This window comes from Mirounga leonina, unplaced genomic scaffold, assembly GCF_011800145.1.
Source record: "Mirounga leonina isolate KUSES-001 unplaced genomic scaffold, KU_Mleo_1.0 Mir_171, whole genome shotgun sequence".
NCBI classification, from domain to species: domain Eukaryota; kingdom Metazoa; phylum Chordata; class Mammalia; order Carnivora; family Phocidae; genus Mirounga; species Mirounga leonina.
The window spans coordinates 14372943-14390395 of NW_023270436.1; the positions used below are offsets into that span (position 1 = coordinate 14372943).

Genomic DNA, 17453 nt, shown 5'->3' on the forward strand with positions numbered 1-17453 from the left:
TTAAGAATATTTATTATATACACCCAAAAAGGAATAAAAAAAGAACTATGATAAATGTTTAAAGAACTTGGTTTCTACCATCAATTTCATACTAACTGGTTTATATCAGTTTAGGTATACAACTGTCTTTAACATACCTCATGTGTCTGCTTCCCACTGTAGGACATTTTCTTAACTGCCACCACCTCATTGGTGTGAGCATTTGTGGCCTGTGTTGAGACAGCAGAAGAAAAAATAAATAAAAGAGAATGATGTTTCAGCCACTTTAACTTAAATATTCGACTAGAGACTTTAAATAACATTCTCACACTTTACTATCATAGTTTAAAGATGCTGCAACTTCTGATAGGCTAGATAGACATTCTCTCCCCCCCCCCACTGTAAAGTACAGCTTCTTTAGATCCCTATCCATATACATGCAAAGACTATAATATTAAAAAGGATTAGGGTTTAAAAATTATATATACAATCAAACAAAAACAAGTCAAATTTCCAAAACATCCATACTGGCTTCACCATATAAAATGTCCATCGATGGAGAACCAGTTAGATAATGTGGTACAATCACATGATGAAATAAACAGTAAAAGTATGAGATAATATATATGAATATACAGAAATATGGAAAGATGTAAAAAAAGCTGCATATTATCTTACTTTTGCAAAATAATATTAGTGTGAGTGTATGTGTAGAAAGAATATGAGAGAATTTATAGCAGCATATATATCAGTGATAATCCCTGGAGCAGTGTTGTCCAACAGAACTTTCTGTCTTGATGGAAATGCTTTATATCTACATTGTATATGATAGCATGTGAAATGTGGCTACAGTGACTGAGGAAATGGAGTTTACATTTTAATTAATTTAAATCTAAATTGTGGCTACTGCATTGAACAATGCAGCAGAAGGTAAGATTAATTTTAAGAGGGACTTTCACTTCCAAGGGGACTTATGTTTTATAGTAAGAATGTATTACATATATACTTACAAACATGTGTGTGTCTTCATCTATAAAGACTGCCTTGTCTCATAATTATCTCTATATAGCGTTTCCATACCCCAAATACAATTCAGTGAAAGCACACATGAAAATAACAAATAACTCAAGTAATAGTCTTCCTCCAGATTTTCTTAAGAGATCTAAAACTAGATAATTTTCTAAAAATTTTTGGAAAAATAAATAGAAGACATTAAAAGATTATCTAATTTTGGCTTCTTCTAATAACAGAGCTTTGCATCAGTGCCGTACTCCTGATGGCAGTAAGCTATTTTGATTCTATGATATTATTATTGTAAACCAGTAAAGCTATAGCAGTGGTTCTGAGGTAAAAGATTGGAATTCACTCACTGATAAAATCAGGTCACCAATTTTAGAGAAAAATGTAGAATCACGTTCTTAAAAACACTTAAGGAAGCTCCTCAGATAAAACAGTGAATTTCTTTCTAATTAAAAAAAATTTTTAATTATTTTCTAATTAAAAAATGTTTAAGTTAAAAAATGAACAACTTATTGATATAAAAATTCAGCCAGAGTCTTACTGAATGACAAAATGCTGAACAAATGAACACTGAAAAAAAATTTTTTTTTAATTATTTTTTAAAGATTTTTATTTATTTATTGAGAGAGATAATGACAGAGAGCATGAGAGGGGGGACAGTCAGAGGGAGAAGTAGACTCCCCACTGTGCAGGGAGCCCGATGCGGGAATCGATCCCGGGACTCCAGGATCATGACCTGAGCCTAAGGCAGTCGCTTAAACAACTGACCCACCCAGGCACCCTTTTATTTTTTTTTAAAGATTTTTATTTATGAAAAAAAATTTTTTTTATAAGCACTAAAGAAAGGCAAAAGTACCTATTATAAAAAATAAGGTATCCCACTAGTCAGAGTTTTCACATCAGCAGGCCTCTACAAAGGCATTTTTTAGATATTTTGTTCATTTAGAAGGTACAGATGGACTTTTGTTAAAAATAAAAATCTCTCATTTTGCTGGCTTTTAAAAATTTAACTCTAAGACTGCTTATATGACAGCAACAAAGACAAGTTGATGTGAATTCAGTATTACAATAAAGGTTAGAGTGATTGTATCTGAAAAGCGGGTATTTTGGGGGTGAATCTATGTATTGTGCAGGTTAAACAGACTGGGAAAGGTTTAGGAAATGCTCAAGCAATGAGGAATTTTAACTTGTAATGGTATTTTTTAAAAAACAAATCCTTAACCTTTATAAAAAGAAAAAAAAAGACCCACACAAATGGAATCAGATGGCATTGTCTAATTGCTTATTAAGGTTATTTATAATCAATGCTTATTTGGAAACAGAGACTTGAAAAAAGTTACCCTAGGATAAAAATATATTTCTTGGGGCACTTAGGTGGTTCAGTTAAGTGTCCGATTCTTGATTTCGGGTCAGGTCATGATCTCAGAGTCTTGAGATCGAGCCTGTGTCTTGCTCTGTGCTCAGCAGGGAGTCTGCTTGAGATTCTCTCTCTCCCTCTTCTCTCCCTCTCTCTCCCTCTTCTCTCTCTGCCCCTCCCCCCGCACATGCTCTCTCTCTAAAAATAAATAAATTTTCAAAAACTATATATATAATAAATGTAATATATATATATTTCTTTACATTTACAGAGTAATTATTACTTAGGACTTGGTAAGTATATTTCCTTACAAAACCTGCCTACTGGAGCACAGACTCAATATTTGAAAAACATTTTCACGATGATTTTTCTTAGATGTGAAAATTTTTTTTTAAGATTTTATTTATTTATTTGAGAGAGAGAGAATGAGAGACAGAGAGCATGAGAGGGAGGAGGGTCAGAGGGAGAAGCAGACTCCCTGCTGAGCAGGGACCCTGATGCGGGACTCGATCCAGGGACTCCAGGATCATGCCCTGAGCCGAAGGCAGTCGCTTAACCAACTGAGCCACCCAGGCGCCCCCTCAGATGTGAAATTTATTTTTTAAGTTTTAATTTAAATTCCAGTTAGTTAACATACAGTGTAATATTAGTTTCAGGTATACAATTTACATCACCTAGTGCTTATCACAAGGGTGCTCCTTAATCCCCATCACCTGTTTCACCTGTCCCCTCCCCCTTCCCCTCTGGTAACCATCAGTCTGTTCTCTAAAGTTAAGAGTTGGTTTAGAGTAAAAAAAAAATTTTTTTTTTTTAAAGATTTTTATTTATTTATTTGTCAGTGGGGTGGAGCACAAGCAGAGGGAGTGGCAGGCAGAGGGAGAGGGAGAAGCAGGCTCCCTGCTGAGCAAGGAGCCTGACGTGGGACTCGATCCCAGGACCCCGGGATCATGACCTGAGCTGAAGGCAGATGCTTAGCCGACTGAGCCACCCAGGCATCCCCCCCCCAAAAAAAAATTTCTTTTTAAGATTTTTATTTATTTATTTGACAGAGAAAGACACAGTGAGAGAGGGAACACAAGCAGGGGAGTGGGAGAGGGAGAAGCAGGCTTCCTGCGGAGCAGGGAGCCCGATGTGGGGCTCGATCCCAGGACCCTCAGATCATGACCAGAGCCGAAGGCAGACACTTAACGAATGAGCCACCCAGGTGCCCCTAGATGTAAAACTTTTAATGCAATTTTATACTGGTTAAAATTCAGAACTGAAACTTAAAAAAAATCAATGTTTTAAGCAGAAAAAGGAAACTATCAGTGGGGGCTCAGCTTTCCAGTACTTCAAACAATATTATGATTACAACCTCTACACATGTCAAGTGTTATTCTTGAAACTTACATTCATATTTAACATTTCCAAGTGTCTTAATAATCTCAGTAACTTTAAGCAAGATCACTGATTCAAAAAATATTTAGAGTACTATGTGTTTCTGACATTTTCTCAACCATTTCCAGCTACATTTAGATTACTGTCCACTTGTTGCTAATTTATAGAGAAATATAAAAATTAAAAATAAGCTTTTCTTTTTGCCTTAGTTATTAAGTCTCAACTAAAAGGTAATAATTATACCCAGAAGGACAGAATTAAATTATTAGCCTTAGGTGGATTATAGAAGATATGTGAAGTTCAACAAGGCAACACTACAAACGTAGAAACTTCATAGTTGTGTTTAAATGAATAAAAAAATGAACATGCTCGGTCCTTTTTTATTTTCCTTTCATACAGAGTTTCTTACTATCTCATTTGTTAATGCTGCTAATTTCTGAATCACTTATGTAAATCCAAACACACAAAGGTATTTCATCAATAGCTTCCGTTTTTTTCTAAATATACTCTCAGCTGATTGAGTCTATGAGAGCTTGCTTTAAACATATTTCCTGGCATCATTAGTGTAAAAGCTAGACAAAAGTCTAACAGAATTACAGTGTTTAGGTATAAAAATGTTGGTTGCTAGAATCTGGTCTGAATGGCTTGCTAGTATGACTAGGATTCATGAAAAGTACTAATTAGCAGTACCCCAAGTTCTCTGAGTTCTTTATAATTTACTCATTCATTCAACGAATACTTATTAGGTATTCAAAAAGTGTCAGTTATTGGGCTAAGAATTGTGAGTAAATATGCCCAGTATCTATCTCTTGTTACAGACAGTAACAAAAATATCATAACCAACAAATGTAAAATTGCAATTATGACAGGTGCTATAAAGAAGAGTATGTGTTACTCTGAGAAACAAAAATGGGGGGATGGGCAGGTCAGGCAAGGCTTCCCTGAAGAAATGAGGCTTCAGCTGAGAGCAAAAAGAGGAACAGGAGTTAAGAAGGTGAAGGTAAAAGGGGAAACATTCCAGAAAGAACAGTTTATGCAAAAATCCTATGATGATGGTCAGAAGAAAGCTATCATAGTATAGCTAGGGCAATGAGAGCGAGAGGGAATATAGCTTCGTTACGACCAGGGACACATTGTGGAAGACGTTGTAGGCTGGCTACAGTAAGGGTTTTGATCAGATTTACTTCTTTTTTCCCCAAGCTCACTGTCGTGTGGACAACAGACTAAAGAGACACCACAGTGGATACACAAAGATGGCTTAGGAGGCTATTGCAGTTGTCCAAGAAAGAGATGACAGTCTTCTTGGTTATCATGGTATAAGTAACAAGAGGAAGAATCTATTAATAGTGAGGGAGGAACTACACATAAATATTACTGTGGCCAATGAGAAATCCATTCTCAGGTATTACCTGTGTGACCATTATAGATAAAAGGTTAAAGCTTTTCTAGGTTTTACAGTAAAGTGTAAGTTAATTCCCCTTTAATCTGTTTTTTAGTGCCTTACGGGTTTATATGGGCCTGTACTACTCGTATAGGAAATACTATATAGTTAATGATTACATTTTCAAAGCCACCCAGATATCCTTATGATTTTTCTAGTCTATCATATCAACAAATAACATATATTTAGTGCCTACTGTAAACAGGACATTGGGCTAACCTTTAGAGTTGTAAAGAGATATTAGAAAGAGTCCTCATTTTTTTTTTTTAAGATTTTATTTATTTATTTGAGAGAGAGAGAATGAGAGAGAGCACATGAGAGGGGGGAGGGTCAGAGGGAGAAGCAGACTCTCTGCCGAGCAGAGAGCCCGATGCGGGACTCGATCCCGGGACTCCAGGATCATGACCTGAGCCGAAGGCAGTCGCTTAACCAACTGAGCCACCCAGGCGCCCTAAGAGTCCTCATTTTCAAAAGGCATATACTCTAGTTAAATAGACAGGACTTAGCCCAAATAGCAAATAAATTGCTAGGTCTCCTGCAGCCTACTACAAATGACCTACAAAGTAGGTCTCATTTTGTCCTTAGTCCAAAGGCTTCTAAGTTTCAAAACATGCTTGGTTTACTGTAATCAAAAGGAGAATTTTGAGAGGGGCCTAGCTGCTTTTTATTTACTTATTTTTTTAAATTTAAATTCAATTTAGTTAACATATAGTGTATTATTAGTTTCAGGGGTAGAATTTAGTGATTCATCAGTTGCATATAACACCCAGTGCTCATTATATCTAGCTGCTTTTTAAAATACAAAAGTCAGATAGAGATTGGAACTACCCTCTGACTCTGGCCAAAAGAGATTCTGAGAGGATGAATGAGTTATAAATAGAAAGAAAGAAAAGATGACTGAGGAAAGTATCTTGGAGCAAAACAAGTAGATCACAAACAAATATATACAGAATGTTTCAATTTTTAGAAAGTTCAAAACCAGGCAAAACAAAATTATATTGTTAGGGGTGCAGAAGAAAGTGGGTTATGTATAAAGAAAAACTAGAAAATAATCACCATAAAATTCAAAATAGACTTAAGAGGGGCTTCAGAGGTGCTGGCAATATTCTATTTCTTGGCCTGGCTGGTGTTTATAAAAGGATTTACCTCTTAACTGTTCTTTAAATTACATATCAAAATATATGGGTATATATTTATGCACACTTCTGTATGTACATTTATAATTTAAAAATCCTCTTTAAAAAAAGCATCTCTGGGGTGCCTGGCTGGCTCATGCTGATAGAGCATGTGACTCTTGATCTCAGGGTTGTGAGTTTGAGCCCTAAGTTGGGGGCAGAGATTACTAAAAAAAATATAAATAAATAAACTTAAGGGAAAAAAGCATCCCTGTGAATGAGGAAGCAGGACTTTGATTGGGCTTTAAATACTATTCTAAGCCCAAAGACTAACATAGCAGTGTTGACTAGAAAATTAGCACACTTTTCAGCCATGGACGGTCACTTAATGATAAAATGTACTTGAGTGGAAGCTAAATGTTAAATGGGGGCAAAGGAGAAGTGGTAGTGCTGAGCACAGACATAAAGGCATGAGAAAGAGTTCAGGGGAAACCCAGGCTGAAGATTTGGCTAGAAACAAAAATGCAATTAATAAAATCTTATTTGGAAGGACAACTGAAGATAAGCCCTACCCAGATGCCAAGACATAAAGGATCACTTAAAAGTCAAACGCTATTTGATTAAGAAAAAAAACTATTCAATAACAGGTTTAGAGGAGAAATAAGTAATAAGCAGTACTTAAATATCACTTGCTTTCATGGACTAGGTCTCTTAAGTATTTGTGATTTTGATGAGGCGAAGTTCTAAGGTTATATAAATAAATTAAAACTACATTTTCTATAATGAATTGGTGAATGAGCTATGGTAACATTTCAGTCACTTCTCATTCTTCTTATCAGAAGATAACCACAGTCTTAAGAATTCAAACTGACTCTAGGGGGCTAAGCATTATACCCTTTAACCTAAAATATTGAATTGACATGAGTGTTACTAAAAATCTTTGTTGGTCCACCTGTCTGAGTAGCTATCTGTTCATACATCCATCTGTCCATCATTTATTGATTTCCTACTATTACCAGACATTATACAGGTTACTGGGGATATAGCAATGGATAAGATAGGCATAACCCCTGCCCTCATGGCATTTATGTAGGGGAGGAACATACATGAGTCAAAAAATCTCACACATAATTATTTAATTACAACCATGATAAATGCAACAACATATAAGCACAGGGTGCTATGAGGTCATAAAGAAAGACTTAATTTAGTGCTGGACAGTTGAACAGGAAAGGACACCTTGTGGACGTAACACTTAAGCTGAAATCTGTAGGGTTAGCAGGAGTTAGGCAGGGATGGGGATGCAAGAGGTAGAATTTTCTAGGTGGGAGGAATAGCATATATAAAGGCCCTGAGGCAGAGAAGAGCTTGGCATATAGAGGAAATGCATAGGGCCAAAATTGAAGTTTATAACATTTTTTGGACTACCTTGATAGTAGAGTCAGGTGACAGAGATTCCACTGACTTTAATAATGCCTAGAATTCTAGGACTACCTTTTCAGCAATGAGTATTTGCCTCTAGTGTAGACATTTAATTTATAGAATAAACACTAAAAGCAAGTATATTTTACAAGTAATCGAATGTGTAGAATTCAAACTCCCCTAATTTAATCTCTCTCAACAATTCTAAAATTACTTACAAAATAAACTGCTCCAAAACTTCCATGTCCAATTTCATGCAAATCAATAAAAAGTTCTTCAGGATCATCTTTGTAGAAGAGATCAGCAATCTCTGGGTCCTTTGGCACCCCTTTACGCATGATGTCCAGTATATGCAAATGTTTTGCTTTTGATATCCCAGTCAGCCTTATCTCTCATTTACAAATATTTTGGGGGTAAGTTTTTAGTACCTGTAAAAAAATAAGGTTTGACATTAACTTATTTCTAAAACATCTTGGTTGGTGGCAATACAAATTAATATTAAAAAGCACCTTGGTCTTACAACTTCATAATAAAAAGACAAATAACCCAAAAGAAAAATGGGCAAAGGATCTGAATAAACATTTCACCAAAGATACACAAGTGGCCATTAACACATGAAAAGATGCTCCACATTATTAGTAATTAGAGAAATAAACATTAAAACCACAGTAATATATCATTTTATATCCACTAGGATAACTACTATCAAAAAGTCAAATACTATTGGTAAGGATGTGGAGAAAGCAGAACCCTCCAAAACTGCTGGTGGGAATATAAAGTGGTGCACCATTTTGGGAAACAGATTGGCAGTTCATCAAGAACTTAAAAATCAAGTTACCATTTGACCCAGAAATTCTACTACTTGGTATAAACCCAAGAGGAATAAAAACATATGTCCACACAAATACTTGTATGGATAGATACTGACAGCAGCATGATTCATAGTAGCCAGAGGTGGAAACAACCCAAATGTCCATTTGGTGAATGAATAAACAAAATGTGGTACATCTGTACAATGGAATATTACTCTGGCATAAAAAGGAACGAAGTACCAATATACGCTACAACATGGGCGAAACCTGTAAACATGATGCGAAGTTAAAGAAGCCAGTCACAAAAGACAAAGTATTGAATAATTCCATTTATATAATACACCCAGAATAACTAAATCTATGGAGACAGAAAGCAGGTTATTGGTTGTCTACAGCTGGGGGAAAGAGTTTGGCGGTGATAGCTAAAATGGATGGGCTTTCTTTTTTTTTTTCTTTTTTCTTTTTTCTTTATTTTTTCTTTTTAAAGATTTTATTTATTTTTTAGAGAGCGAGCGAGAGAGAAACAGCATGAGAGGGGAGAGGGTCAGAGGGAGAAGCAGGCTCCCCGCTGAGCCGGGAGCCTGATGCGGGACTCGATCCCAGGACCCTGGGATCATGACCTGAGCCGAAGGCAGACGCTTAACCATCTGAGCCACCCAGGCGCCCTGGATGGGCTTTCTTTATAGAGTTATGAAAATGTTCTAAAACTGATTGTGGTGATGGTTGCACAATGGTTAATATACCAAAAACCACTGAATTGTACACTTTAAATGAGTTATATCTCAAAAAATCTGCTTTTAAAAGCAGTTTGGTGGGGCGCCTGGGTGGCTCAGTTGGTTAACCAGCTGCCTTCGGCTCAGGTCATGATCCTGAGGTCCTGGGATTGAGTCCCACCTCAGGCTCCCCCTGCTCTGCAGGGAGCCTGCTTCTCCCTCTCTCTCGGCCTGCCATTCCCCCTGTGTGCTCTCTCTCTGTCAAATAAATAAAATCTTAAAAAAAAAAAGCATTTTGGTCTAATTCATATTGAAATAATAACAGCTAAGGTTTATTAAGCACTATTATGTGTCAGGCAACACTAAGTTCCATATATGTATATATTATTTTCTTTAATCCCTATAGCAGCTTCACAATGTAGGACTTTATTATTTTGATTTTATATAACAAACTAGAACTGGGAGGCAAAACTACTCCCCCATAATCAGGGAGCTAGTATTTGTCAGAACTGGGGCCCAAACCCAGATCTAACTGTAGAGCCCATGCTCTTAATATATAATATATACACATAGAATAGGTAATTAGGTAACAAACTGCTACTATTTGGAGATTATGCCAACATTCACTTAAAGAGGCAGATTATTCTGCTGCTTTACAAAATATTCTGAGTTTAAAGTTTCTATTAATAGAAGGACATTATTTTGACATGCTTATATATTGGTTGTTAATAGTTACATTTAGCTGATATAGATCCTTATTTTTTGAAAAATACTGAAATATTAACTTTCATCTATATTTTTGTATTATAAATATTCCCCCCCGCCATGAGAATCAATCATTCCAACACTGACCATATCACAGGATAATTTGTGTTTCTTCCTTGACCCATCAGATAACTATGCTAGAAATTTAGTTATTGGCCAATAAAATCGTGTTTTTAAAAATGTGAGCCAACAGGCTTCATTCAAGGAGAAGAGAAAAAGAGGATTGTTAATAAAGAAGTATAAGTAGTCAGTGCTAAGAATCATTTTTCTCTTGTGACATGACAGCGTTAGCTATGTATATTACATGGTTAGTCTAGTTAAATCATTAGCATATGTAGGTCAGCAGCCTAACCATCTATCCAGGCAACTCTTTCCTGACTCAACAAATATTTATTGAGTGCCTACTATTTGTCAGGTATGTACTGGGTGTTGGTTGGTCCCAGGTACAATGGGATGTGGTCCCTGTCCTTAAAGGGCTTAGAGTCCGATGTGGGAATAAGCATTACACTATAATGATACAAATAACAAAATGGTTATAAATGATTTTTATGATGAAAAAGCAAAAAATTTAATAGAAGATATAATAGGGTGACCCAGTCTATTTTTTTCTTGGATATGAAAAAGCATGCCTTTTTAGGAAAAAATAAAGTAATTCATTCAATATGGATGTATGGAAGAGTTGGAAGGAGAAAATATAAAGCTGGTGTTAAGCCAAGGAAAATAACACCAGGCCTTTTAGGCCATATTAGGAAATTTGGACTTTATCCTGAGGGTGGTGGGGAGCCATCAAAGGTTTCAAACAGGAAAAAGGGATTCCTCTGCACACTCCACTTGTAATCCTGGGCACTCATCCTGACAATCCATGAATATTGACAACCAAGTATAAAGTCAATGTATTAATACTATTGAAAAAGTGACTTAAATTTAGTTGTCAGTCAAGTGACTAAAAGTACAAAACTAACATTGAAAAAGTGCTATTGTCTTCATTGCTTATGTTTGAGAACAGAAAAGAGAAACAATACATTAAATCAAGGATATGCATTTTCAAGACTATGCCAAAAAAAAAAAAAAAGCAAATTATGAGAACGTCTTTAGGAAAAACAAAAAGATCTGTGAACTAAATTTATGAGAACTAAACTCTTTTCAATCATCAAAATGTATTCTAGGGGCTCCTGGGTGGCTCAGCTGTTAAACGTCTGCGTTCAGTGCAGGTCATGATCCCAGGGTCCTGGGATCAAGCCCCGCATCAGGCTCTCTGCTCAGTGAAAAGCCTGCTTCTCCCTCTCCCACTCCCCCTGCTTGTGTTCCCTCTCTTGCTGTGTCTCTCTCTGTCAAATAAATAAATAAAATCTCTAAAAAAAATGTATTCTAAACTTTTAAATATTTTGGCTTCAGTGTGAATAAAGCTAAGTACTATGGATAATCATTTGGAAGAATACATATTTCACTATGTCATACTCTAGACTAAAATGATTCTCTAAAGAAATGAATATTTAAATACAAAAAAAATGACACCATAAAAACTTCTTAAATAAATTTCAGGTGAATCTTTAAATACTAAGCAAGACACCAGAGGCAAAAGTCATAAACTAAAATCAGTAAAATTGACTATATGCAATTAATAACTTCTATATCTTAAAAAATACAATGAATGGACTTCTGATTCCAGCCAAGATGGAGTAACAGGGACTGGATTTATTATCTGCCACCAGAAACAACTAACATTACAGGAAGGAAAACAGACCAAAATTCTTCATAAATATAGATGCAAAAACTGATAACAAAATTACAGCATATAAAATCCAATAATATATAAAATGGGTAATACATCATGAGTAGATGGGATTTATCCCAGGAATGCAAGGTTGGTTTAACACTCAAAAATCAAGCAATGTAATTCACCAAATCAACAATCTGAAAAAAAGCCAAGTAATCATCTCTAAAGATGTAGAAAATCATCTGACAAAATCCAAAATTCAAACCTGATAAAAATTCTGAGCCAACTCAGAATAGAAGGTAATATCCCCAACCTGTTAAAGGAAATCTATGAAACATTTATAGCTAATATCAAAAGTAATGGTCAAAGACCAAATGATTTCCTCCTAAGATTAGGAATGAAGCAAGGAAGTCTGCTCTCAGCCCTTCTCTTCAACATTGTGCTGGATGGTCTATAAGTGTAATAAGGCAAGAAAAAAATAAAGACATCAAGATTGGAAAGGAGAAGTGAGACTTTTACTGACAAACAACATAACCACCTATGTAGAAAATTCAGTGCAATCTACAAAAAGCTACTAGAATTAATAACTGAGTTAATCAAAGTGGCAGAACACAAGACCAAGATCAATATATAAAACTCAATTATATTTTTATATATGAACAAATGGAAACCAAAACTTCAAAACATCACACTAGCATAAAATTATGAAATACTTAGGGATAAATCTGACAAAGAATGTGCAAGACCTGTACATTGAGAATTATAAAATAATGTAAGCAACTACTTTCTGCAAGGTAGGAGGTGCAGAGAAGTGAATCTGAGTGATTCTGATATATGGGAAGATAAACCATGGGGGTAGGGAGCCTCCATAAGCCGGCTACCAGAAAGTGATACAGCAGCGGAACACAAAATCAGAACCCTGCTCCAGTGAGGGAGGTCTCACCTGAAAGATGCTCACATTGCTAAGCAGGGGCAGAACTTTAGGTGGGTCAGTGTGGTCTCAGGATCCCCAGGGTCACAGGAAGACCAGGGGTGCCTGACTGAGGCAGAGTTCCCAGCCATTGGAGCAGGGAAGCCAGCTGCAATCAGGGAGCCCAGGAGTGGGCTTTCAGCTCGGGGTTGTCACAAACCATGAACCATGGCACGATCGGGTGACTGCTCCCTGAGCCGGGGCCCAGCAAGTGGCAGTACCAGTGAGACCCCCCTTCCTCCCCAGGAGAGGAGTGGTGAAGGAGTGTTCTGCAGGAGTCTGCAGGGTTTGGAGACTCGAAATGGGGTCGTGTGCCTGAGATAGAAACCCTTGGTCACAGGCAGGGTAAGCATGGAGTGCAGCCGGAAACCGGGGAGACGGGAGTGACTGACTGCTTTTCTCTGGTGGTACACTGAGAAGTTGGGCCCCAAGCTTTAGGCTCTGGGGCTGGAGACTGGGAGGCCACCATTTTTATTCTTATCCTCTAAAGCTGCTCAGAAAGCCTTCAGGGAACAAAAGCCACATAGAGCAAACCAGAACAGATTATTTAGCATGGCCCCCTGGCAAGGGTGGTGCAATTCTGCCTGGGGCAAAGACATTGAGAATCACTGCAACAGGTCCCTCCCCCAGAAGATCAGCAAGAACATCTGGCCAAGACCAAGTTTACTGATCAAAGAGAACTGCAAAACTCCAGTGCTAGGGGAATATAGCACATAGAATTCATGACTTTTTCCCCCATGATTCTTATTCTTTCAATTAGAAAATTTTTTTTTCCTTTTCTTTTCCAATCAATTTTCTATTTTATCAACTCCTTTTTAAAATCTTTTTTTAATTGTCATTTTTACAGTTACATTCTATCCCTTTATTGTATTTAATTTTATTTCTATATATATGTAAGTTTTTCTTTCCTTAAAATTTTGGGATATAGTTTCTTCTAACAGACCAAAACACACCCAAAATCTAGTGTATGGCTCTCTTCTATTCACCTGTCTGATCATATGCTCTTTTTTCTTCTTTGTTTTGTTACAGTCTTAAAATTTTCATCTTTGCAGTTACATTCTATCCTGTCAATGCATTTAATTCTATTTTTGTATATATATGTTTTTCTTTCTTTATAATTTTGAGATGTAGTTTCTTCTAACAAACCCACCAAAATACACTCAGAAGATAGTGCATTGCTCTGTTCTGTTCACTTGTCTGTTTATATCCCTTCCTTTGTTGTTGTTGTTGTTATTTTTTGTTTTTTCTTATCTTTTAATTTTCATTTTTATAGCTACATTCTATCCTTTCATTATATTTAATTTGATTTTTGTACATATATAAGTTTTTCTTTCTTTACAATTTTGGGATCTAGTTTTCTAACAAACAGACCAAAATACACACAGGATCCAGTGTATTGCTCTATTCCATTCACCTGTCTGATTATATTTGTGTTTAAAAAATTTTTTTTTCATTTTCATTTTATTTTAATTTTTTTCCCTCAGTTTCGGGTCTCTTCTGATTTGTTTAGTGTATATTTATCTGGGGTTGTTGTTGCCATTTTAGTCTTTTGTTCTCTCCTTCATCTCTTCTTCTCTGGTCAGAATGACAAGATGGAACTCACCTCAAAAAAGAGAACAAGAGGCAGTACTGACTGCCAGGGACCTAATCAGTATGGACATAAGATGTCAGAACTAGAATTCAGAATAACTATTATAAAGACACTAGTTGGGCTTGAAAAAAAGCGTAGAAGACACCAGAGAATCCCCTTCTGGAGAAATAAAAGAACTAAAATCTAACCAAGTCAAAATCAAAAAGGCTATTAATGAGATGCAGTCAAAAAAAAAAAAATATCTTGATCATCCAATAGGCAAATTAGAGACTAAGCTAGATGGAGTATGTAATTTTGACAATCCCTTAAAAGTCAAACACACTTGGGGGCACCTGGCTGGCTTAGCCTGCAGAACGTGTGACTCTGGATCTCGGAATTGTGAGTTCAAGCCCCACGTTGGGTGTGGAGCCTACTTTAAAAAAAAAAAAAGTCAAACACACTTAGAGCTAGAAGGCACTTTAGAGAAATAGTCTAGAGCACACCCCCATTTTAAACTTGAAAAAAACCCTGCATTCTAAAGAGAATAGGACTTTTTCGAGGTGAAAGATTCTACTGCTTAGGTATTGGATAAAATCTATAAGTCTATATCAATATATGATAAGAAATCCCCCACATATGAGAATAGAGGAACGTGTAATTCTGGAATAATGCTGGAAAAATATAGATCAATAAATATCTGTTGAAAACAAAAACAAAAACAACAACAACAAAAAATGGAGACCCTAACTGCTAGGATAAATGAGGCAGAAAAGAGAAGTAGTGATATAGAAGACAAAATGATGGAGAATAAAGAAGCTGAGAAAAAGAGATAAACAACTACTGGATTATGAGGGAAGAATTCAAGAGATAAGTGATACCATAAAGCAAAACAATATTAGAATAATTGGGATCCCAGAAGAAGAGGAAAGAGAGAGAAGGGCAGAAGATATATTGGAGCAAATTATAGCAGAGAACTTCCCTAATCTGGGGAAGGAAACAGGTATCAAAATCCAGGAGGCACAGAGAAACCCCCTTCCTCTTAAAATCACTAAAAATAAGCCAACACCCCGACATATAATAGTGAAACTTGCAAATCTCAGAGACAAAGAGAAAATCCTGAAAGTAGCTCAGGACAAGAGGTCTGTAACCTACAAGGGTAGAAATATTAGACTGGCAGCAAACCTATCCATAGAGAACTGACAGGCCTGGCATGATACATTCAGGGTGCTAAATGAGAAAAATATGCAGCCAAGAATACTTTAACCAGCTAGGATGTCATTCAAAATAAAAGGAGTCATAAAAAGCTTCCAGGACAAACAGAAACTAAGAGAATTTCTAATTACTAAACCAGCCCTAAAACAAATATTAAAAGGGATCCTTTAAGCAAAGAGAGAGCCCAAAAGTAACATAGACCAGAAAGGAACAGAGACAATATACAGGAACAGTCACTTTACAGGTAATACAATGGCACTAAATTCCTATCTTTCAATAGTTACTCTGAATGTAAATGGGTTAAATGCCCTAATCAAAAGATACAGGGTATCAGATTGGATAAAAAAGCAAGACCCATCGATATGCTGTCTGCAAGAGACTCATTTTAGACCAAAGACACATCCAGATTTAAAGTGAGGGGGTGGAAAACCATTTATCATGCTAATGAATATCAAAACTAAGCTGGGGTGGCAATCCTTATATCAGACAAATTAGATTTTAAACCAAAGACTGTAATAAGAGATGAGGAAGGATAGTTTATCATAATTAAAAGGTATATCCAACAAGAAGATCTAATAATTATAAATATTTGTGCCCCTAATGTGGGAGCAGCTAATTATATAAGCCAATTAATAACAAAATCAAAGAAACACATTGATAATAATACAACACCCCACTCACTGCAATGGACAGATGATCTAAGCAGAAGATCAACAAGGAAACAAGGGCTTTGAATGACACACTAGATGGACTTCACAGATACACTGAGAACATTCCATCCTAAAGCAACAGAATACACATTCTTCTCGAGTGCACATGGAACATTCTCCAGAATAGATCACATACTGGGTCACAAATCAGGTCAGATCGGGATCATTCCCTGCATATTTTCAGAGTACAATGCTTTGAAACTGGAACTCAATCACAAGAGGAAATTTGGAGGCTAAAGGGCATCCTACTAAAGAATGGAGGCTAAAGAGCATCCTACTAAAGAATGAATGGGTCAACCAGGAAATTAAAGAAGAATTTAAAAAATTCATGGAAACAAATGAAAATGAAAACACTAATGTTCAAAACCTTTGGGATGCCGCAAAGGCGGTCCTAAGAAGGAAGTATTTAGCAATACAAGTCTTTCTCAAGAAACAAGAAAGGTCACAAATACACAACCTAACCTTACCTAAAGGAGCTGAAGAAAGAACAGCAAATAAAGCCTAAGCCCAGGAGGAAAAGAGAAATAAAAAAGATTAGAGCAGAAATCAATGAAATAGAAACCAAAAGAACAGTAGAACAGATCAACGAAACTAGGAACTGGTTCTTTGAAAGAATTAATAAGATTGATAAACCCCTGGCCAGACTCATCAAAAAGAAAAAAGGACCCAAATAAATAAAATCATGAATGAAAGAGGAGAGATCACAACCAACACCAAAGAAATACAAACAACTATAAGAACATATTATGAGCAACAATATGCCAACAAATTAGGCAATCTGGAAGAAATGGATGCATTCCTAGAGACGTATAAACTACCAAAACTGAAACAGGAAGAAACAGAAAACCTGAACAGACCCATAGTCAGCAAGGAAACTGAAGCAGTAATCAAAAATCTCCCAACAAACAAGAGCCCAGGGTCAGATGGGGAATTCTTCCAAATATTTAAAGAAGAATCAATACCTATCCTTCTGAAACTGTTTCAAAAAATCGAAAAGGGGGGGGCGCCCGGATGGCCCAGTTGTTAAGCATCTGCCTTTGGCTCAGGTCATGATCCCAGGGTCCTGGGATAAAGCCCTGCATCGGGCTCTCTGCTCAGCGGAAGCCTGCTTCTCCCCTTCCCACTCTCCCTGCTTGTGTTCCCTCTCTTGCTCTCTCTCTCCCGTCAAAATAAATAAATAAAATCTCAAAAAAAAAAAAAAAAATCAAAATGGAAGGAAAACTTCCAAACTCTTTCTATGAGGCCAGGATTACCTTGGTCCCAAAACTAGACA

The 17453-nt window shown here is 36.4% G+C and overlaps 1 protein-coding gene across 1 annotated transcript in view; it reads right to left on the reverse strand.

Annotated features, from left to right (window-relative positions):
• The window catches only part of TAOK3 (TAO kinase 3), a 182981-nt gene that overhangs the window by 81953 nt on the left and 83575 nt on the right, over positions 1 to 17453 (reverse strand). Inside the window, exons 3-4 of the mRNA XM_035017101.1 lie at positions 7930 to 8139; positions 138 to 209 (exon numbers count right to left, since the gene is read on the reverse strand). Of these exons, the coding sequence (XP_034872992.1) occupies positions 138 to 209; positions 7930 to 8049 (192 nt within the window). The 5' untranslated portion in view covers positions 8050 to 8139. The remainder of the gene's footprint in view (positions 1 to 137; positions 210 to 7929; positions 8140 to 17453) is intronic.